Source organism: Cetorhinus maximus, chromosome 21 (assembly GCF_964194155.1).
Source record: "Cetorhinus maximus chromosome 21, sCetMax3.hap1.1, whole genome shotgun sequence".
NCBI lineage: Eukaryota > Metazoa > Chordata > Chondrichthyes > Lamniformes > Cetorhinidae > Cetorhinus > Cetorhinus maximus.
In genome coordinates, this window is record NC_135899.1 from 34,790,559 (window position 1) to 34,814,884 (window position 24,326).

The 24,326-nt window shown below is 46.6% G+C and overlaps 3 protein-coding genes and 1 pseudogene across 4 annotated transcripts in view; 2 read left to right on the top strand and 2 right to left on the bottom strand.

Moving 5' to 3' along the window:
• The window catches only part of LOC144695207 (uncharacterized), a 469,933-nt gene that overhangs the window by 75,015 nt on the left and 370,592 nt on the right, over nucleotides 1–24,326 (top strand). The window lies entirely within an intron of this gene.
• LOC144695266 (uncharacterized) overlaps nucleotides 1–24,326 on the top strand; it is a 290,534-nt gene that overhangs the window by 35,987 nt on the left and 230,221 nt on the right. The window lies entirely within an intron of this gene.
• The window catches only part of LOC144695162 (uncharacterized), a 144,183-nt gene continuing 126,543 nt past the window's right edge, over nucleotides 6,687–24,326 (bottom strand). The window contains exons 3-4 of the mRNA XM_078566055.1: nucleotides 22,546–22,672; nucleotides 6,687–10,448 (exon numbers count right to left, since the gene is read on the bottom strand). Of these exons, the coding sequence (XP_078422181.1) occupies nucleotides 8,799–10,448; nucleotides 22,546–22,672 (1,777 nt within the window). The 3' untranslated portion in view covers nucleotides 6,687–8,798. The remainder of the gene's footprint in view (nucleotides 10,449–22,545; nucleotides 22,673–24,326) is intronic.
• Nucleotides 19,560–23,297, bottom strand: LOC144695241 (signal recognition particle subunit SRP54 pseudogene; annotated as a pseudogene). Its single transcript, XR_013579911.1, has one exon. The product of XR_013579911.1 is annotated as a signal recognition particle subunit SRP54 pseudogene (transcript).

Consider the following 24,326-nt stretch of genomic DNA (forward strand, 5'->3'; position numbering starts at 1 on the left):
GTTCCAGGGGGTCCAGCAGCTGTGTGAAGGTTTCTTTACAGAACTCACATTGATAGGGTCTCTCCATTGTGTGAGTTCATGAATGGACCAGGAGATACGCTGACTGTGTGAAAGCCTTGTCACACACCTCTCACCTAAATGGTTTCTCACCAGTGTGGATCCACTAGTGCTTCAGGAGATCGGAAGAGTAGGCGAAAGCCTTTTCACAGATATTGCACCTGAAGAGTTTCTCCTGTGTGTAAATCCTCTGATGTCCTGGATAGTCAAAGATGTCATGAAAGCTTCATCACAAACCTTACACGTCAAGGGTTACTCCCCTTGTCTGGATCCTTTGATGGGCACTGAGGTTGCATGACCTCGAGATTGGTTTGTTGCACACATTGCAGTGAATGGTATCTCCCTGGTGTGAATATGGTGGTGTACAGGGAGGCTTGATACCAAAAATGATTTGTCACACAACTTGCACATGAATGGCTTCTCCCGTGTGAATGCAGTGGTGTACACAGAGGCTTGATGACACTGAGAATGATTTGTCACACACCTTGCACATGAATGGCTTCTCCCGTGTGAATGCAGTGGTGTACACAGAGGCTTGATGACACAGAATGATTTGTCACACACCTTGCACATGAATGGTTTCTCCTGTGTAAAACTTCTGATGGAGCAGGAGTCTCAATGATTCAGGGAATGATTTGTCACACACACTTGAACAGTTTCTCCCCTGTGTGGGTGCGCTGATGCAAGAGGAGGTTCAGTGACTGCGAGAAGGATTTGTCATAGCTCACATGTTAATGGCTGGATGGCTGGTTTATGGTGCAGAGTGACGCCAACAGCCTGGGTTCAATTCCAGTACCAGCTGAGGTCATCCTTGCCCCTCATCTGAGGTATGGTGGCCCTCAGGTTAAACTCACCATCAGCTGTCTCTCTCTTTCATGAGAGAGTAGCCTATGGTCCCCTGGAACTACGGCGACTTTCATTTCATTCATTTTCCCCTGTGTGAATGGGCCGAATTCACCAAGCCCAATAATTGTGCAAAGCCCTGGTTACACACCTCACACTTGAATGGCTTCTCCTCTGTGTGAATGAATCAGTGATTCACGAGCATCAATGACTGTGCAAAAGCTCGATCACACGCCTCACACTTGAATGGTTTCTCTTCCATGTAGCTGTCCTTGTGTTCAACAGGTGCACCTTGTGTATTAGGAGACCTTATGACCCTGTGGAGCCCTCCTCACACACCTCACACTTGAACAGCCTCTCGCCTGTAGGAATGAATCAGTGGTTCATGAGGCTTGATGAATGACTGAAACTCTCACCACACTTGGAGCCCACTCACACTTCTTCCCAGCCTCACCCTGACCGATCGCCCACAGCCGAACCTTCAGAAAGGTTGGTTCTGATGGAAGGTTCCACACCACTGACCAGTTTCAGATCTGATGATATGTCAAAGCTCCTCTGACCCGACCAATTTCCAGATGATGGTTTCACTGCCCAACATTCTCTGTGTTGAGCAATGCTTTGAAGGGACTGGGTATCTTCCCAGGGTTGTGTAGTTGTTCCTTGGATGATGGTCAGGATCTATCTGCGGTGTCTATCTACTCTATTCTCTGGCGTAGTACAGTGCAATCCTTCTGTAAAACAGGGAAAGGAAACATAATTTCCTCCAAGTCTCTCGCCTCCCTTGTTGAAAGGGCTGACTCCTCAATTTACTTTCATTTACATTTTTACAGGGTGTGGATGTCACTGGCTAGGCTAGCATTTGCTGCCCATCCTTAATTGCCCTTGAGAAGGTGGTGGTGAGCTGCCTTCTTGAATCACTGCAGGCCATGTGGTGTAGGTACATCCACGGCCATGGAGAGAAATCATGGCCCCTGATGCTTCTCTTTATGGGCCCCTTATCTCCACCACCCCACCCACTTTAAACCTCCCCCTCACATCCTTCAGGCACCCAGAATTGTGAACCATAGTCACAGTGGGGTCAAACTGTTTATATAGTTTTATAAAAACTTCTTGGCTTTTGTTTTCTATATATTTATTCATAAAGCCCATCAAAAGGTCAGGTTTTAGTTGGATACATTCCACAACCATGGCTTTGTCAGACAATTACACAAAATTTGATCGTTCATAGTACGCAACCAGCTCTGCTTCTTTGATCCTGGCCCTATCCAATATCTGGACAGCAACATCCAAAAGATATGAACCTAACAAGCACCGCAAACAACAATCCCATGTGCAAGGGAGAATACCTGAACTTACAGTGACATATTCTGTTTGCGTATGCCTTCAGGTTTCGTTTCCAAGTTTAAAAATTGCAAAACCTTCCAGTAAAGTAGCATCAACAATTCTACTGTAATAATGTGCTATTTCTATCCACACAAGTGGGCTTTGAAAACAGAAAAATTACACTTCGTATTGAGCGATAAATATTTTCTCATTTTAAATTGAAACTAACCACATTTCAAATGCCCAGCAAAGGGGCGTATAATAGGAGAGAAAACTTCTGCAGAATGCTGGAAATCTGAAATATAAACAGAAAATGCTGGAAATACTCAGCAGGCCTGGGGAGAGAGAAAGATAGAGAGAGAGAACCAAACTAGGCCCCAAGCCCTGATCACAGGGAAGGGGGAGGGGACCAGGGCTGAGCTAGGCAATTGGCTTTAATTAATATTGACCTTGTGTTTGTCTCTGGTGGCCCACACACTGAGCTGGCCTTGGCAGGATTCATATGAAAGTGGGGGTCGGAAGCGGGTTGCCTTTCAGCCTGGACGTTCCTCCTCTCCCAGCCTGGTGTGTGGATAGGTTTTTGGGGAGGGAGGAGGAGGAAGAGTGGGAGTGTGTGTATGTGTGTGCCCCCATACCGAGCAGCCTCGTGTATGTCCAGTTCATTCCCAGTCGCAGGGTTCTCTCACTCACTCACACACACTCTCTCTCAAACACACATGTGCACTCTCTCCCCCATTCTCTCTCACTCACATACTCACTCACTCTCTCAAAGTCTCACAATCACTCACACACTCCCTCACTCATTCCTTCACTCTCTCGCTTATTCCTTCAGTCCCTCACACTCACTCACTCCTTCACTATCTCACTCACACGGGGGAAGCCAGGGCCGCAGACGCCATTGACTGAGGAAGGGATGTCGGGAAGGGAAGAGCCATGCGCCACAGACACCATCGACTGAGGGCAAACTGGGTGGAGAGGTTGGGAAGGGATGGGCCTTATGAGGGTAAACTAAACATAGAGGCACTAGGGGCTTTACCTGACCTTGCTCTCCAGCAGCCTCCAGCCAGCTCTGAAGAAGAGTGAAGAAAGCAGCAGCTGACATCACCCAATCAAAACACTGCACAGGTCAGTGAGAAAGGGGGGACGGGCCAATCTGGCACCTCCTATTCAGCCAATGGTTGGCTGCTGTTCAGGACAACAGCATTTATTAGCCAAGTGGCATGTCAATCAGGATAGTCATAGCTCCAGATTGGCTGCTTTCGACAATGATCATCCTGATTGACAGCACCCTGTTTCCCCCCCCCACCACAGACATGGATCCCAGTGATCAGCACCGTCTGCCCCCTCTACCCTTCCCTCCCCTCCTCACCCAGACCCAGCTTCTCATATTCAGTAATGAGCCATCAACAAAAGTCAGCTTGTAAATCAGAAGGGAAATGCTTCCAATAAACACACTCAATATCCAACACACAGCTCCAGGCAAACAGTTCAGCACAAAGCACCGAGTAAACAGCTCTCTCAGCTGGATGTTCTCACACAGCATAAGGGGCATTTCCACAGCTGATTCCCCGCAGGATAGTCAGGCTGCCTGAAGATTAGTGTGGATATTATGTGATGTAATTATTATAAATTCTGTTCGTTCACTCACCATGTCCTGAGGTGGTTTTGAGTCCCTACAGGAAGTGAAGCAGCTGTGGAACAGGAAGGGGAGGGAATGGGCAGAGTGGGTGGGGCTCTCTGATTGACGTCTCTCACAGCCAATCCAAATATTTCTGGAGTAACCTGAGTTTTCTGAAGTTTGGGAAACTGACCGGTGAAACGGAGGCGTCTTTGAGCAGCAGATCAGGTGGGGATTTAAACTTGTCATTGTCCCATCTGAATAAAACCTCACTTATTGCAGCTGCTGTCTCAGTTCCCCCGGTAAATGTTTGACAGAGATTTCTAGTGTGGGAATAGCATTCTTCATCCTCGGAGACTTTCAAACTGACAACATCAGTGTGGGATGTGTAGCCTCGGATGTGTTTGACAGGAGATCAGAAGAGGAAAACTCACAGCATCCAAGGCAGCGAATGCGTACAGTGGTGGGATCAGCACAAGCAGAGGAGAGAGGGGCAGAGGAGACCAAACTGAGGAAAGGGGAGAAAAAGCTGACTCTCTGACCTGGTTAATGACTGTGACTCAGAGATTGACTCTGTGACTAGGGCGTGACTGTGACTCGGAGATTGATTTTGTGACTGGGAGAGTGACTTGTGGATGAATCCTCACTCATCCCCAGACCTCCCTGCCAGCCTCTTGCCTCTCACCTGATGCCACAGTTGTTGCCTGACCCCTTGCTCTGCACCTCAGCTCTCACCTGACCCATGACCCTTTCCAGGACTTGGGAGGGAACACATTCAAGGACTTTGGAGAGGAAGGGGAGGTTGGAGATGGGATGGTTGTTTGCAAGGATGGAGGGATCAAGGGTTTTTTTTGACGAGTGTGGTGATAACAGCAGATTTAAAGGAGAGAGGGACAATATTTGAACAGAGAACCATGAACAATATCGGCTAACATGGGGACCAGGAGGGGAAGTTGGGTGATCAGCAGTTTAGTGAGAATAGGGACGAGGGAACAGGAGGTGGGTCTCATGGACAAGGTGAGCTCAGAGAGATAGGAGAGAAACTAGAGAAAAATGTGAGTTCAGGGAGAGGGCAGGAGGAGAGCATTAATGGAAGTTTGACCAGGTGGGCTAGTGGAAGGAAGTGGCAGAGGCAACTGATGGGATTGTTTCAATCTTATTTCCCTGAGCAGAGAGGTCAATAACCAGGGAGCAGGGAGTTAAAGTAATTGATGAAAGGATTAGAGGGGAGTTGAGCTGTAATTTTTTCACCCAGAGGGTAGTGAGTGGCTGGAACTCTCTGTCTGAAAGGGTGATAGAGGGAGAAATCGTCATCACATTTAAAAAACATTGGGATGAACTTGAAGGAATAGCTTCATCACAACTCACCTCCCTCAGTCACTCAGGCGCTCCTATATTACTGACCTTAATGTCATTGGATGTCATGTTTAGGAACAGGACCAGGGAATGGGGTGGGATGGGAGGGTGGTGGGTGTGATGAGAGTCCTCCAGCTACAATGCATCTAATGGTGAGAAGGGGTAGGGTGAGAGGGTACACTGCAGCCCTGCTGGTTTTATAATAGAGTCCGCCAGACACAAGGGGATGCCAGTGAATTCAATCTCAAACTGTCAGAGGCAGCAGCAAAAAAGCAAAGATGGTTTGAAAAATTCAAGAAAGGTTTACGTTGTGATATCTATAATTGGAAGAGCTGTAACATGGGAAGACATAATCTGTGACTGGACAAGCTGGAGCACGGAAAAGACAGAATCTGTGATTGGAGGAGCTGGAGCACGGAAAAGACAGAATCTGTGATTGGAGGAGCTGGAGCACGGAAAAGACAGAATTTGTGATTGGAGGAGCTGGAGCACGGGAGAGACAGAATCTGTGATTGGAGGAGCTGGAGCACGGGAGAGACAGAATCTGTGATTAGAGGAGCTGGAGCACGGGAGAGACAGAATCTGTGATTGGAGGAGCTGGAGCACAGGAGAGACAGAGTCTGTGATTAGAGGAGCTGGAGCACGGGAGAGACAGAATCTGTGATTGGAGGAGCTGGAGCACAGGAGAGACAGAGTCTGTGATTAGAGGAGCTGGAGCATGGGAGAGACGGAATCTGCAATTGGAGGAGCTGGAGCAAGGGAGAGACAGAATCTGTTATTGGAGGAGAATTAAAACAAAAAAAAACTTGAAGAGAAAGAGATGGAAACAATTCACTTCACAGCAGAACCTCAGAACTTGGGAGTCAATGGATGGTTGACACTTTTTTCCTCCCTTTGGAATATTTATTTTTTAAAAATCCATTTTGATTTGTATGTTTTTTATTGAGGGGGGAGGGAACTGTTTCTGGCAGCTGCTGGCGAGGATGCACTGAGGGTGGGTCTTCTTAAATTATTTATAAATAAACATTCCCCTCCCGACCCCCCATCCCTCTCCCAGTTAGAACAACCCTGCTATTTCAATAGAAAAGAAAAAGAAAAGAAAGGAATTGGGATCTCGGCACCACCATCGGCGGATCTGGAAGAGAGAGTGAGGACAAGATGGTGGAGGATCCAGTGCAGATAAAGCAGCTCCAGTTGTGACTGAGAGAGAGAAAGGGAATGTGAAGGGGGTTGGGGGAGAGAGAGAGATAGGGGGAAGGTGAGAGGGAGGGAAAGGCAGCAATGAAGACAGAGAGAGAATGTGAGAGGGAAGGAGTGAGAGAAAGGGAGGAGAGGAACAGAGAGAGAGAGACACTGAGGAAAGACAGGCGGATTGGCAGGAGGAGGAGGAGGCCTCAGGGCAAGAGGGAGAGAGAGGGTGTGGAAGACAGACAATATGTCTCACTTTCACACTTACAACTTATTTTATTTATGTATACGATTTCCTAACTCATTTTTAAAAATTCTTTATTTTTCCTTCTAAAACCCTCCTCCTGGGCCGGGCTTTCAAGTTTACAAACTCCTGCTGGAACAACAATAACCAAATAAAAAATAAAGACATTAAATCCTTCCCAATGGCTTCCTTCCTCTTATATTTGTCCAATAAATTATTTTGTGAATAAAGTTGAGAGATCTCGGGTAGAGGGAGAAAGAATATTGTGGGTGAAATCCAGTCTTTTCTATTCGCTTTGATTTTTCTTTAACTGTTTGTCTGTATACAAGCTTTTATTGGCTGTCGTTGTGCCTGTGTTTTCTTGTTTCAATAAAAAGTTTTGATGTTTGGAAACAGTTGGGAGTCCAGTCCCGATCCAGAAGAGTCATACCTTCCAGGCCTTGAGTTTGCTTCAATATCAGCCAGGATATCAGGAGGAGGACGACAGGGTGGGGAGTGGGGGGTGGGTGGGAGGGTGAATGAAGAAAAACTGTTTAATTGTTGCTGGATTCTTGACCGCCTGCCCAGCACCAAGTCTCGTTTCTTTAATATCCTTTACTGGAGGTGTAGAGCGAGTTTACAAATTATTCCATTGAGAACAGTTTGGTTTCTAACTTAAGTCTTTCGATCTGCTTTACCATTGAGGAGCCCCTGAAAACTAAAAAGTAGCCCCCAAAAATCAAAAAGCAGAAAGTCTCACAAAGAACCCTCAGCAAAGAAATGATTTTGACCCCTGGTGGCCACGATGTCAATGTGATTATCAACAGATGGTAAGGCCAATAAACAATCGATGCCTCCAGGAATGATTTTTCTCCCAGCTTGGTCATTGCAGTGTGATGAAGATTAATCTTTAATCCCTGGAAACTCCAGACCAGTCCTGGAGGGTTGGTAACTCTAGTTTGAGCAGAGTTTATGAAACAGTCAATCTGGAGTTCACAGCAGCTCTTTAATTCAGCACCAAATTTACACCAGGGATTTCAGTTTACAGCGAGTTCTAACCAGAATCCCTTCCAACATCCACAGGGATTTCTCCTCCTTCACTTTGACAGATTATAATGAATCAGCACAAACGTCATTGAAACAAATCCCCACAGCTCAGCAACGGCTGAAAATGGTTCAGACTCCCAGGTCACGGTGCAGTTTACTCATTTCATTCATTACCTGCTCCTCCAGCTGTAGGGCCTCATCTTCCTGTCAGTGAGCTTTCTTCTGGAGTCTTGCTGTGCGTCCCTATGTGTAACCATCTCCCTTAATCCTCTATTGACCCTGGCTCAGCAACAAGCTGTCCTGCAGCTCCTGTTCTCCGTACATAAACCCCACACTGTGTTCAGAGACACCTGATCCAATACCACAGTCAGACACGTAACATGTGCCTTATTACAACCACATTCAGGCATTCTATCAATGCTCAGTGACTATTTCATACAACTAATTTTTATTCATTCATGGGATGTGAGGTTCGCTGAGAAGGCCACATTTTGTTGCTCATCCCTAATTGCCCTTGAGCAGGTGGTGGTGAGCTGCCTTCTTAAACCGCTGCAGTCCATGTGGTATAGGTACACCCACAGTGCTGTTAGGGAGGGAATTCCAGGATTTTGACCCAGTGACAGTGAAGGAATGGCAATATATTTCCAAATCAGGATGGTGAGTGACTTGGAGGGGAACTTCCAGTTGGTGGTGTTCCCATGTGTCTCCTACCCTTGTCCTTTTATGTGGTAGCAGTCAAAGGTTTGAAAGATGCTGTCGATGAAGCTTTGGTGAGTTGCGGTAGTGCATCTTGTAGATGGTACACACTGCTGCCGCTGTGCGTCGGTGGTTGAGGGAGTGAATGTTTAAGGTAGTGGATGGGGTGCTGATTAAGCAGGCTGCTTTATGCAGTGATTACACACATATTAAGAGATGTTCTGTCAGACACAGGAGGCTAACACTCGATTTGAAAATCCCAGTGCTCTGATCTAGTTAGAAATTGAGAAATATTTGACAACCTAACACAGATGGAGCTGACATCCACTGAGTTTGCTCCAAGCCGATGTGACTATGTCAGTGAAGCAGTTCTTGCAGTGATCATACTGGGAGGGAGGAGGAGGAGATGGTGAAACTGCTCTGCCCCATCTCACTCTGGGATGGTTTCTATCCTGTCTGGAGACACTGGTGAAGCTCTAAAGAGGAGGAGTAGGTGAAACAATCCTGACACACGTCACACTGGAAGGGTTTGTCTCGCGTGTGGGTTCTTTGATGTTCCAGGAGGCCAGACAACTGTTTGAAAGCTTTGTTGCAGAACTCACAGCTGAATGCTCTCTCCCCTCTGTGGGTTCGCTGATGTTCCACGAAGTCTGACGACTGCTTGAAGGCTTTGTTACAAAGCCTCCCACTGGGAGTTTTCTCCCCCACGTGGCTCCTCTGGTGATCCAGGAGGTTTGAGGAACGTGCAAAAGCTTTATCACATACCTCACATCTGAAGGGTTTCTCTCCTGTGTGGATCCTCTGGTGTTCCAGGAGGCGGGATGGGTGCGTGAAGGCTCTGTCACACACCTCACATCTGAAGGGCTTCTCTCCTGTGTGGATCCTCTGGTGTTGCAGCAGGCTCGAGGGGTGTGTGAAAGCTTTCTGGCAGACCTCACAGCTGAAGGGTTTCTCCCCTGTGTGTGTCCTGTGATGGTGAATGAGGCTTGAGGACTGGGTGAAAGCTTTGTCACACACCTCACACTTGAAGGGTCTCTCGCCTGTGTGGGTCCGCTGGTGGATCAGGAGGGTGGATGACAGTGTGAAACCTTTATGACACACCTCACACCGGAAAGGTTTCTCCCCCGTGTGTGCTCGCTGGTGGACGAGGAGTGTGGATGACTTTACGAAAGCTTTGTCACACACCTCACATTTGAAGGGTTTCTCCCCTGTGTGTGCCCGCTGATGTTGCAGGAGGGTTGAGGAATGCGTGAAGGCTTTGTCACAAATCTGACAGCTGAACTTCCTCTCCCCTCGGTGAATGCGCTGATGCTGCAGGAGTGTCGACGACTGAGTGAAGGATTTGTCACACACCTCACATCTGAAGGGCCTTTCCCCTGTGTGTGCGCGCTGGTGGACCTGCAAGCTCGAGGAAGTCACAAACGCTTTGTCGCAAGACTCACACCGCAGTAGCTTCTCGCCAGTGTGAATACGTCGGTGTTGCAGGAGAGTCGATGGGTGTTTGAAGGCTTTGTCACACACCTCACACCTGAAGGGTTTCTCCCCTGTGTGAATACGTCGGTGTTGGAGGAGAGTCGATGTATGTGTGAAGGCTTTGTCACATACCTCACACCTGAAGGGTTTCTCTCCTGTGTGAATACGTCGATGTTGGAGAAGAGTTGATGGGTGTGTGAAGGCTTTGTCACACACATCACACCTGAAGGGTTTCTCCCCTGTGTGAATGCGCTGATGTTGAAAGAGATTAGACAACTTTAAGAAAGCTTTGTTACAAACATCACACGTGAAGGGTCTCTCTCCTGTATGGGTTCTCTGATGGTCCACAAGGGATGATGACTGAGAGAAAGTTTTATCACACACCTTGCATTTGAACAGTTTCTCCCCTGTGTGGATGAGTTGGTGTTTCAGGAGGTACGATGACCGTACGAAGGTCTTCTCACACACTTCACACCTGAACGGCCTCTCTGTGTGGGTGGGTTGTGGTTTCACAGGGTCTGGTGAATGGACAGAGACTCTGTCAGATTGTCCACATTCAACTGGTTTCTCTTCCATGTGGCTGCCCTTGTGATGCAGGAGGCACGATGGCTTCACTAAGGCCGTCTACACTCTTACCTATCTGTGAATGAGGAGCTCCTACAACCAGATAAATCCCTCATCACGCATCACTCACTTGTCCGGATTTGCAAATGTTTCACAAGGTGTAATGAACACTCAAAGCTAACTTCACACTCAGATCTCTGCTCACTCTCTCTCTTCACACTCTGAGTTCTCCACACTCTCAGATCTTCCTGCACTCTCACAGGTGCCCTCACTCTTGCAGGTGCCCTCACTTTCTCTCCTCACTCTGAACGACCTTCCATCCCTGCGGATGTTCCAGGTGTATCAATGGCTATGTTTCAATCTCTTCTGTTGCACTCCCTCCATCCCCTGCACTCACCGATATCCCACAGTCTAACCAATGGAAGTGTTTATTTTGATTGGACGCTGACACTGGTCAGTTTCACTTCTGACTGTTCATCAAATTCCTGCTGACGGATTCAATCACTGGAGATGGTTTTCCTGGGAAGTTGTCCCTTGGCTGACATTGGGATCTCCTCGGGTGATGAACAGGATCTATCTGGAATCTCTATCCACTTGTTTAATTCAGGACGATTCTTCTGTAAAACAACAAAAAAATATCCACAAATACTTTCAACTCCTTTGAAGGATCTGCCCCCTCACTGGGAGACTGCTTCAGTGGATAGTGAACCATGAGGGGAATCACGCAGCTGAACGCCTGGTCACTTGCTGACTTTTTACACAACAATAGACAACAACAACTTACATTTATATACCACCTTTTACATATCCCAAGGTAATATTAGTATAGATGAACAAAAGCTTGCTTAAAGAGGTAGGCTTTACGGAGAGTCTTACTAGATGCAATGAAGAGAGCAGGCGGGCATGCCAGGAGCGGCACCAGGCATACCTAAAAATGAGGTGTCAACCTGGTGAAGCTACAACACAGGCCTACTTGCATGCCAAACAGCAGAAGTGGCTTGCAATAGATTGAGCTAAGCTATCCCAGAAGTAATGGATCAAATCTAAGTTCTGCAGTCCTGGGAATGGCGCTCAACAGTTAAACAATTGACCGGAGGAGGAGGCTCCACAAATATCCCCATCCCCAATGATGGGGGAGCCCAGCACATCAGTACAAAAGACAAGGCTGAAGCATTTGCAACAGTCTTCAGCCAGAGGTGTGGTTTTCTCTCCATCTTTGCCTCCTCCTGAGGTGCCAGCATCACAGATGCCAGGTTTCAGCCAAATTGCCCATCCCACATGATATCACTGGATACTGCAAAGGCCATGGGCCCTCACAACATTCTAGTAATAGTACTGAAGACTTGTGCTTCAGAGTTAGCCGTGTCCTTAGCCAACCCTGTTCCAGTACAGCTACATCACTGCCATTTACCTGGCAATATGGAAAACTACCCAGGTATTTTCTGTCCACAAAAAGCAGGAAAAATCCATCCCAGCCAATTACCACCCCATCAGTCTACTCTCAATCATAAGTAAAGTGATAGAACTGGTCATCGACAGTGCCATCAAGCAGTACTTACAGAGCAATAATCTGCTCTCAAATGCTCAGCTTCAGTTCCGCCAGGGTCACTCAGCTCCTGACCTCATTACAGCTTTGGTTCAAATATGATCAAAAGAGCTGAACTCCAGAGGTGAGGTGAGAGTGACTGCCCTTGAAATTAAAGCCGCTTTTGACTGAGTGTGGCATCACAGAGCCCTCACTAAACTGGAGTCAATGGGAATCAGGGAGAAAACTCTCCACTAGTTGGAGTCATACCTAGCACAAAGGAAGATGATTGTGGTTGTTGGAGGTCAATCATCTCAGTCCCAGGACATCACTGCACGAGTTCCTCAGGGTAGTGTCCTAAGCCCAACCATCTTCAGCTGCTTCATCAATGACCTTCCTTCCATCATAAGGTCAGGAGTGGGGATGTTTGCTGATGATTGCACAATGTTCAGCACCATTTGTGACTCCTCAGATACTGAAGCAGTCCATGCACAAATGCAACAAGACTTGGACAATATCCATACTTGGGCTGACAAGTGACAATTAACATTCATGCCACACAAGTGCCAGGCAATGACCATCTCCGACAAGAGAGAATCTAACCATCGCCCCTTGAAATTCAATGGCACTGTCATCACTGAATCTCCCACTATCAACATCCTGGGCATTACCATTGACCAGAAACTAAAATGGACTAGCCATATAAATACTGTGGCTACAAGAGCAGGTCAGAGGCTAGGAATCCTGCAGCGAGCAACTCACGTCCTGACTCTCCAAAGCCATCCACTTTCTACAAGGCACAAGTCAGGAGTGCGATGGAATACTCTCCACTTGCCTGGACGAGTGCAGCTCCCACAATACTCAAGAATCATGACACCGTCTAGGACAACACATCCTGCTTGATTGGCACCACATTTCACATTCACTCCCTCCACCACCGACACACAGTGGCAGCAGTTTATACCATGTACAAAATGCACCAAGGCTCCTGAGGCAGCACTTTCCAAACCCACGACCACTACCATCTAGAAAGGCAAGGGCAGCAGATAGATGGGAACACCACCACCTGTAAGTTGCCCTCCAAGTCACTCACCATCTTGACTTGGAAATATATCGCCGTTCTTTCACTGTCACTGGGTCAAAATCCTGGCAATGCAGTGCCCGGCAATGACCATTTCCAACAGGAGAGAGCCAACTATTTTCCCTTGAAATTCAATGACATTACCATTGTTGAATCCCCAACTATTGACATCCTGGAGGTTACTATTGACCAGAATCAGGACTGGACCAGCCATATAAATACTGTGGATACAAGAGCAGGTCAGATTTGGGAATCCCATGGTGAGCAACTCACCTCCTGACTCCCCAAAGCTTGTCCACCATCCACAAGGCCCAATCAGGAGTGTGATGGAATACTCCCCACTTGCAGCTCCAACAACACTCAAGAAGCTGGACACCATCCAGGACAAGGCAGCCCGCTTGATTGGCACTCCATCCACTAACATTCACTCCGTCCACCACCGACGCACTGTGGCAGCAGTGTGTACCAGCTACAAGATAAACTGCGGAACTCACCATGGCTCCTTAGGCAGCACCTTCCAAACCCACGACCACTACCATCTAGAAGGACAAGAGCAGCAAATAAATGGGAACACCACCACCAGGAAGTTCCCCTCCAAGTCACTCACCATCCTGACTTGGAAATATATCGCCATTCCTTCACCGGCACTGGGTCAAAATCCTGGAATTCTCTCCATAACAGCACTGTGGGTGTACCTACACCAGATGAACTGCAGCGCTTCAATAAGGCAGCTCACCACCACCTTCTCAAGGGCAATTAGGGATAGACAATAAATGCTGACCCAGCCGACGATGCCCACATTCCATGAACAAATAAATTTTTAAAAATTGGAAAAGGTTCCTAAACACTTCAAGGTGCATTATCAGACAACATTTGACAGCGAGTCACATAAGAAGATATGAGGAGAGATGACCAAACACTTGATCAAAAGGGTAGGTTTGAAGAAGAATCTTAAAGAAGTGGAGAGAGATAGAGAGATGGAGAGGTTTAGTGAGGGAATTCCAGAGCTCAGGGCCCTGGCAGCTGAAGGCACGGCCGCCAATGGTGGAATGGTTAAAATCACAGATGTCAGGAGACCAAAACTGGAGGGCTTAAAGGGTTGTCAGGCTGAGGAGAGTGGTACCTTGCCACAGGAGGTACCACTCTCACCTCTGAGTGAGAAGAATGTGGGCTCAAGTCCCACTCCAGGTCTGGAGCACTGGGGCTGACACTCCAGTGCAGCAGTGAGGGTGCCCTGCAGAGTCAGAAATACCATCTTTCTTGATGGGATGGGATGGGATGTTAAACTTCGGCCTCTTCTGCTCTCTCCAAGGTGGATATAAATGATCCCATAGCCTATTTTGAAGAAGAACATGAGAGTTATCCCTGGCGTCCCAACCAATATTAATCCCTCAATCAACACCACGAGAAAACAGATTACCTAGTGATTAACATGTTGTTGTTTGCGGGATCTTGCTGTGCTTACTGTGTTTGCCACATTTCCTACATTACAACAGTGACACACTTCAAAAGAACTTAATTGGCTATAAAGTACTTCGGAACATCTGGTGGTCATGAAAGGCTCTATATAAATGCAAGTCTTTCTTTTCTCTTTTTCTGAGGAGGTTACAGGGATTGGGGGGGGGGGGGGGGGAGGGCGGGGATGCGGGGTGGGGGGGGTGGTTGGAGGTCTTGGAGGGATTTGAAAAGACAGGAAATAACCAGCTCCCAACATACACACACAGAACTCAACAATAGGAAATCAGTAAGAATCCTCAGACACTCTGCACCTCCCAGATAATTACACCTCACCTTCTCATATTCAGTAATGAGCCATCAACAAAAGTCAGCCTGTAAATCAGAAGGGAAATGCTTCCAATAAACACACTCAATATCCAACACACAGCTCCAGGCAAACAGTTCAGCACAAAGCACCGAGTAAACAGCTCTCTCAGCTGGATGTTCTCACACAGCATAAGGGGCATTTCCACAGCTGATTCCCCACAGGATAGTCAGGCTGCCTGAAGATTAGTGTGGATATTATGTGATGTAATTATTATAAATTGTGTTCGTTCACTCACCATGTCCTGAGTTGGTTTTGAGTCCCTACAGGAAGTGAAGCAGCTGTGGAACAGGAAGGGGAGGCAATGGGCAGAGTGGGTGGGGCTCTCTGATTGACGTCTCTCACAGCCAATCCAAATATTTCTGGAGTAACCTGAGTTTCCTGAAGTTTGGGAAACTGACCAGTGAAACGGAGGCGACTTTGAGCAGCAGATCAGGTGGGGATTTAAACTTGTCATTGTCCCATCTGAATAAAACCTCACTTATTGCAGCTGCTGTTTCAGTTCCCCTGGTAAATGTTTGACAGAGATTTCTAGTGTGGGAATAACATTCTTCATCCTCGGAGGCTTTCAAACTGATGACATCAGTGTGGGATGTGTAGCCTCGGATGTGTTTGACTGCAGATCAGGAGAGGGAGATCCACAGCATCCAAGGCAGCGATGTCGTGCAGTGGTGGGATCAGCACATGCACAGGAGAGAGGGAGATGCAGGAGAGAAACAGGCATGAGGCATGAGAGAGGGGCGATGGGGGGTGGGGCGGGGGGGCACAGAAGACAGGGGACAGGGGAGAGACGGGCCACAGGAGAGAGGGGGCATTGGGGAGAGGGGGCAGGGAAGAGAGAGGCACGGGAAAGAGGGGGCAGGAGAGAGGGGTCATGGGAGATGGGGGGCAAGGGATCGAGGGGGCCATGGGAGAGAGAGGAGCATGGGAGACAAGGGCACGGGGGTCTGGGACAGAGAGTGGTAAGGAGATTGAGCCAGTGTTTGGGGAGTGATTCTGTTAATCGAGGAGTGACCCTGGGACTTGTGCAGTTATCCTGAATGGAGGATAAACTGTGCTCTGATACTGAGTCTGTGCTCAGGGAGTGACACTGCGACTTGTGGATTTACTGTGACTCTGAGATGAAGTCCAAAGCAACAAAGTCTCAGGAAATAAGTTAAGGCACACTTCAGCCATGGAAACCAGGGTCAGGGGGGGAACAGTGGGGTGAGCAGGCTGGTCCAGGGAAATGTTGAGCGGGGGCAGTGAGAATCGTGGGGGTTGGTGTAAATGCTGGTGAGACCAGGGGTTGCTGTCTGACAAAAGGAAGAGCCACTCATCGTCCAAGATAAAAGCAAAATACTGCAGATGCTGGAAATCTGACATAAAAACAGAAAATGCTGGGAAAACTCAGCAGGTCTGACAGCATCTGTGGAGAGAGAAACAGAGTTAACGTTTTGAGTCTGTATGACTCTTCTTTAACATCCAACCTAGTTTCTGCTAAAAGGTCATCTCGAGCTGAAACATTAACTCTGTTTCTCTCCACAGACGTTGGCTGACACACTAAGAGTTTCCAGCACTTTTTTTTTCTGATTCTAGTTGTTGAAGCACAGAAACAGGCCATTCAGTCCAACTGCTTTCTACCGGTGCTTATGCCCCACATGTGCTTTCTCCCCTCCTATTTTATCGCACCCTGTCAGCAGATCCTTCTATTTCTTTCTCCCTTATGTACTTACCTGGCTTCCCATCAAATACATCGAAACTATTTACCTCAACCATTCCCTGTGGTAGCAAGTTCCACATTCCAATCATTCTCTTGGGAAAGAAGTTTCTCCTGAATTCCTCATTGGATTTATTATTGACCATCTTATATTTATGGCACAGAGTTTTGGACTCCCCACACAAGTGGAAACATCTCTCCATTTACCCCCATTGTTGGTTTGTAGACTGCGTCTTGCTCATTAAGACTGTCTATTCAGTCTGTCTATTAGAGAGAGGCTGATGTGGCCTGGGGTATATTCAATGAAGAATTTTGGAGAGGGTACAGAAGAGATTTACTGGAATGTTCCAGGATCGAGGGATTACATGGATAGAGCGGAGAAACTGGGATTGTTTCCCTTAGAGCAAAGAAGGCTAAGAGGAGATTTGTTAGAGATGTTTAAAATCATGAAGGGTTTAGACAGAATAAATAAAGAGAAGCTGTTTCCATTGGCAGAAAGGTCAATAACTAGAGGTTACAGATAAAAGATGCTTGGCAAAAGAATCAGAGGTGACTCGAGGGAAAACTTTAATGTGACGTAGTTAGGATTTGGAATGCACTGTCTGGTAGGACGGTGGATGCAGATTCAATAATAATCTTCATTAGGTTCAAACCTGGACTCTAAACTATACCCAGTGCTGCTCCTGACATGTCTATCTACTGGTTTGAAGATAATCATGGAATGAGGGCTGTGCTGGGCTGTGGGATTGTGGTGGAATGCTGCTGCTGATGGCTCACTGCACCTCATGGATACCCAGTTTTGGGATCTGTCCTTAGTCTACTTCCCTAGTGATGATTAACATGGTGAAGTACACATTCATCAGTTGGGTGGGGACTAGTAATTTTCCTTGAACTTGTTTGACCTGAAGCCATGAGACTCCATGGAGTCAATATTGAGACATCCCCCACCTGCCAGTGGGATGGGACATACCCAGGGATGAAAGACAGAGAAGTCTGGGATGTTTCCAGATTGATATGATTCAGTGAGTATCACTGCTACTTGACCAGTCTGTGGGGCAGCTCTCCTCACTTGGGTACTTGTCCTCAGACCTTGGTAAGAGAGAATTTACAGATTTCACTAGGCTGAGATCATCTGAACTTTATTCTGATTTGAACACTCAATCTTTGGATTGTTAATCCTACACCACAGCAATTTGGCTGCCATACCTGGATACAGTTATTGAAATGTCTTTTAATGCCTTCTTCAAAGATTTTACCTGAAGGCCTCAGCCTTTCTTAAAAGCCTGGGCTTGGATTTGATAGTTTTGCCCAGTGCTGTAGCTGACAGCTGAATTTGGGATGTGCAGTATGAGCGAGTGCAGTGTATCTAATTTCTCAGGATAAACCAGAACCCTTCAATCAGCTACACTGAAACAATATTTTCCTTAGCTTCTAGTACTTGCTGCACACTCCGCCTGGCTGGCTTTTCCATTGTCCTCACAGTGCCTGGGAAGATGCGGTGTCTGGGTAAAGGAAAAAAAGTAGCCATGTTGTCTGCTCCTGGTCACTATCCCGTGTCCCTGCTGGAAACAGAGGGTGTGTGACAGTCAAGTGAGGAAAAAGAAAGGACTTGCATCTGATCCCCCACACAGGGGAATAGCAGACTGGCACTCACTGTGGAACAGTCTCTAACTGAGGAGTCAGCCCCTTCAGCAAAGGAGGAGAGGGAGTTGGAGGAAATCATGTTTCCTTTTCCTGTTTTACAGAAGGATTGCACCCTACTACACCAGAGAATACAGAGAGGATAGACACCACAGATAGATCCTGACCATCATCAAAGGAACAACTGTAGAACTGTGGGAAGACATCCAGTCCCTTCACAGCATTGCTCAACACAGAGAAGTTTGGACAGAGTTTGGGAAAATAAATATTCCCGAATTAAAGGACGGTTGTCTTTACTCTTCAACTGGCATTCTCCAATTTGACCCTGAGGTCAGACGGACAGTATTCAACACCAGGGGGTGTTTGGGAAGCACAGTTTGTGAGGCCAGTAAAGTATAAACTAGAACCACCTCTTACTGCAATATTCTATATATCTGGACGACCTCAGTGTGGATCATCCCCTGGTCAGAGTGGATTACAGAGCAGCTGATTGTCCCAAGTGTTGTGTTCCGCACTCCGACTAGATGTGACACCAGGAATCTCAACATTGTGGTTCAGGTGTCAGTGGGAAGCAATAGGTGGGACCTTATCCCAATGGACCTGTACACAGTGGGGAGGGCGGTAAGAGGTCGGGAACCCGTTTGATTCAGTCGGGGGTTTTACTATTGGCTCTTTAACTCAGCCACGGCATCAGCATCCTGCATCTGTGTTTGTCAGCCAATCAGAGATGGTGGGCAGGGTGACCTTCTGAATCTGTCAAAAGAAGGATTTCTGATGAGGCTCAGGCTTTCTTGTCAGCTCATTACTGACATCTGCAGCATCTGGACAACATCTGACCCTGGCAGAGGTTAGAATGTCTGAACCTCAGCACTGCTTCCTGAGGTTTAAGCAACCCCGGAATGGAGAGGAGAACTGGGAAGGCTGCCCCACCGGGTCTCGGACACTTAACCAAAGGTCCTGCTTTGGGGTCGAGGGACTGAAATGAGGTGATATTCACCAGGGATGAGAGGAAGAGGCCAGCCCATCAAACCAAGCAGGGATGGAGGGAAGTGGTGGAGGAAGTTTGCAGCAGGAGTGGAGAGAGCTGCCCAAGGGGTGTCACTCACAATTCTCTGCTTTATCTCCTCACAGAAGAAGAGAGCACAGAAGTGCAGAGAGAAGCAGAGAACTGGCAGGCGAGTTCTGCAGTGTCAGACACCTTGATGACACAGGTAATGTGTGCCCACCAGGTCCACTGATGACACTGGATGAAAAGCTCCCTCAGATAACCTGAGAAACCAGCCCTGAGACCTCGCTGCTAATAAGATATTGCACACAGCAGTCAGATCACTCAGTCACACTCACTCGAGGCTCCTTGTTTACTAGTAGATGAGATGAGATTTTAAAATGAGAATATCGAACAATAAGGAGGACAATACAATTTATTAATAGTTCCATCAAACAGCATTTTACAGGGAAATATTTCTCAATCTGTCAATGAAGTCTGAACCTTGAACAAGAAAAGATGTTTAAAATCCCATATTGTTGGGTTTGTTTATGGAGTGGGAAATATAGGGAATGTCCTCAAGTTTTAACATGAGGAATAGGACAACATCTAACTGGGAAGAGGGTGGGGATCATGGGATAAGGACAAGAGCTTGTGGTCATACAAATATACTAATCCATCATTTTAACCATCTGCTGGTGGAGTTTGGCCATCTGAGGTGGGTTGACATTTTTGGACCTGTCACCACCTTTGGAAAGACCTTTGATTCCTCCCATTTTTTTCACCATTTGAGCAAATCCTGGATGACTCCGGTTGTAGCACCAGTTCCTCGAGCCACTCCTTGGATCCTTCCTGGCTGTTTACTGAAGAGCTTAGTCCTTTCTTTATTGTCCAGTTCTTGGTCATTCATATTGTCCATTATAGTCATTAGCTTTGGTTCATTAGGTTCTTCTTCATTGTCCTTACTCATGAAATCAGTTCTAGAGACAGGGATCAGACTCATTTTGAGACTGATAGGCCCCATCTTCATCATGTTCCTCAGCAGTTCATACATATCTCGGAGTGTTTAATGTTTAAGTTTGTCTATTAAATCTTCATTGTCATCCAATCTCAGCTACTTCGCCTGGTCCATTAAACCTTCAGTATCACACATACCAGGAGGTTTGTGAATGAAGGGCTGTGGTTTGAATGGTTCTAAATCATCGGTGTGTTCTCCGGTACCAATAAAAATGATTGGACTTTTGGTGGCAGCCACGGCACTGAGAGCATTTCCTCCTCTTACGTGAGCATCGAGCTTCATTACAGTGACTGATGCTCCAGTCACTTTATCTTTGAAGGCTTTCGCTTATGTTTCACAGGCCTAGCCAGTTGATGCATCCATGACATAAACAATATTGTCTGGGTGTCTGGCATTTCAAACTTGTATCGTTTCTTCAAATATACAGTTTCCTTGTTTGTGTCAACTGCTGGTATCAGCAATAACTATCTCAAAGTTTTCTTTTTTAAACTTCTCCACACCTTCTGCAGCAATGATCACCGGATCCAGTTCTGTGTCACTTCCACAGAAAGGAATTCTTGCTTTGGTTGCATTCTGCTTCATTTGGTCAAATGCTCCTGCTCTGAATGTGTCTGCACAGATTAGACAAGTCTTCCAGCCTTTCCTTTGAAGTAGTACACGAGGTTTGTACATTTTTTTAATTCATTCATGGGATATGGGCTTTGCTGGCTGGGCCAGCATTTATTGCCCATCGCTAATTGCCCTTGAGAAGGTGGTGGTGAGCTGCTTTCTTGAACCGCTGCAGTCCATGTGGTGTAGGTACTCCCACAATGCTATTAGGGAGGGATTTTGACCCAGCGACAGTGAAGGAACGGCGATATATTTCCAAGTCAAGATGGTGAGAGACTTGGAGGGGAACTTCCAGGTGGTGATGTTCCCATCTCTCTGCTGCCCTTGTCCTTATAGATGGTAGTGGTTGTGGGTTTGGAAGTTGCCATCTAAGGAGCCTTGATGAATTCCTGCAGTGCATCTTGTAGATGCTACACACTGCTGCTACTGTGTATTGGTGGTGGAGGGAGTGAGTGTTTGTGGATGTGGTGCCAATCAAGTGGACTGTTTTGTCAAGCTTCTTGAGTGTTGTGGGAGCTGCACTCATCCAGGCAAGCGGAGAATATTCCATTACACTCCTGACTTGTGCCTTGTAGATGGTGGACAGGCTTTGGGGAGTCAGGAGGTGAGTTACTCATTGCAGAATTCCTAGCCTCGGACCTGCTCTTGTAGCCACAGTATTTATATGGCTAGTCCAGTTCAGTTTTTGGTCAGTGGTAAGCCCCAGGATGTTGATATTGGAGGATTCAGTGATGGTAATGCTATTGAACGTCAAGGGCGATGGTTAGATTCTCTCTTGTTGGAGATGGTCATTGCCTAGCACTTGTGTGTCGTGAATGTCACTTGCCAGTTGTCAGTCCAAGCCTGGATATTGTCCAGGTCTTGCTGCATTGGGACATGGACTGCTTCAGTATCTGAGGAGTGCTGATCATTATGCAATCATCAGCGAACATCCCCACTTCTGACCTTATGATGGAAGGAAGGTCATTGATGAAGCAGCTGAAGATGGTTGGGCCGAAGACACTACCCTGAGGAACTCCTGCAGTGATGTTCTAGAGTTGAGATGACTGACCTCCAACAACCACAATCATCTTCCTTTGTGCTAGGTATGACTCCAACCAGTGAAGAGTTTTCTCCCGATTCCCATTGACTCCAGTTTTGCTCGGGCTCCTTGATGCCACGCTCTGTCAAATGTGGCCTTGATGTCAAGGGCAGTCACTCTCACCTCACCTCGGGAGTTCAGCTCTTTTATCCATGTTTAATCAAGGCTGTAATGAGGTCAGGGGTTGAGTGGCCCTGAAAGACCGAAACTGGGCGTCAGTAAGCAGATTATTGCTAAGCAAGTGCCGCTTGATAGCACTGTTGATGATCCCTTCCATTACTTTATTGATGTTCAAGAGCAGACTGATGGGGCGGTAATTGGCCAGGTTGGATTTGTCTGCTCTTTGTGTATAGGACATATCTGGGCAATTTTCCACACAGCCGGATAGATGCCAGTGTTGTAGCTGTACTGACACAGATCGACTAGGGGTGCGGCAATGTTGTACATGTTGTAGTTTTCCCACGACCTTGAAAACCAACAAACATGATGACATTTTGATTTCCTTTAGTGGGGGCCCATGCTGCAACCTTGGATCTATCAGCTTGACAAGATCCTTAAATACAGCATCTTGAATCATTCGTCTTTTGTTGAAAATCCAGGGGCCACCCCTTCCAAGTCGATAGCTGCTTTGACATTTTCTCAAAGCTGTTTCCCCAGTTTAATACTGATATCTGCTTGGAATAAAGCTGTACTCACTTCCTTTTGTAAAACATTCAAAACCTTCTCATTGATGGAGCTGGCGTTGCCGAAGGATCGCAGAACAGAGGGGATCTTTCTCCCCAAATCCGCTAGCACCATTTTCACCGCTTTTTCAGCTTGAATTCTTCAGAGAGAAACAGCTCCGGACGTTTCACTCTTCAGGAATGAAGGAAGGAGCTGAACTGGGGATCACTCGGCTAAAACTGAGCCATTTTAGGGAATCGAATCAGAGAGAGAGAATGATTCAGCAGTGGGAGTCCCACACACTGAGTAGCAATAACTAATAATTAACTAATTGTTAACTAATCTTTATAAACAATAACTAAAAATTAATGGACAATATTTGACCATTAGCTAACAGTAACTAAGCAGTTAACCATTAACTAACAGTAACTAATCATTTACTAACATTAACTAACCTCACCTCGGGTCCAGGCACACTCCCCACTCAGGGACCTGCTGCAACTTTCCCAAACTAGTTTGGCATTAGACAACATTTAGTGCACTGATTGGACAGCTCTTCACAACCCTGATTCGATCCAAAGGATCTGATTGGATAATCAGGGAATCCAGGGATTGGAACTGAAAAGAAATAATTGGTGTGAAGGAGGGAGGGAAGGTGAAATGTTTGTCAATTAATCAGGTGGCGGGGGGCAGTGCTGGTGGGAATGATTGAAGGATACATGGGTTAACTTATTGTTCCCTGCTGAGTTAATCTACAAAGATCACTGGGGGTAATCTATAGGAGTTACTGGGATAATCTATATGAGTTACTGGGGGTAATCCATAGGAGTCAATGGGGGTAACCTATCAGAGTTATTTGGGATAATCAATAGGATTCAGTGGGGTATTCTTAAGAGTCACTGGGGGTAATCTATAGGAGTTACTGGAGGTAATCTATAGAAGTTATTGGGTAGTCATTAGGAGTTATTGGGGTAATCTATAGGAGGCATTGAGTTGTAATATACAGGAGTTACTGGGACTAATCTAGATTACTAGGATAATTTATGGCAGTCACTGGGAGGGTAATTTATCAGAGTCACTGGGGATAATCTGTAGGAGTCACTTGGGTAATTTTAAATGCCCATCAGATTGGAAAATCGCTAATATGACTCCTCTATTCAAGAAAGGAAGGAGACAGAAAGCAGGAAACTGTAGGCTAGTTAAATTAACATCTGTCAGAGGGAAATTGTTGGAATCTATTGTTAAGGAGGTTATATTGGGGCACTTAGTAAAATCTCAAAGCAATCAAGCAGAGTCAACATGGTTTTGTGAAAGGGAAATAATGTTTGACTAACTTATTGCTGTTCTTTGAGGAAGTAACAAGCAATGTGGATAAAGGGTAACCTGTGGATGTGCTGTACTTAGATTTCCAGAAGGCATTTGACAAGAAGCCACATCAAAGGTTACTATGCAAAATAAGAGTTCATACTGTAGGAAATAACATATTAGCACGGATAGAGGATTGGTTAGCTAACAGGAAGCAGAGTAGGGATAAATGGGTCTTTTTCAGGTTGGCAAGATGTGACGAGTGGAGTTTACAGTTTAGTACATATAGCCTGATACCAAAACTTTCACACCTCCTTACAGTTTGACAAAATGACGAACAGTTAAATGATATATAGAACAAACTGGGTAAGGTTTAGGAATGCAGTTTCAAACTTGATAAAAATATGGGCCACACAGGTATTGGGGAGAATGAATGTGGGTCATCCATCAACAACTGAACTTCACACAAGATGAGTGGAGTGCCATGTGAATCAATGCTGGGGCCTCAA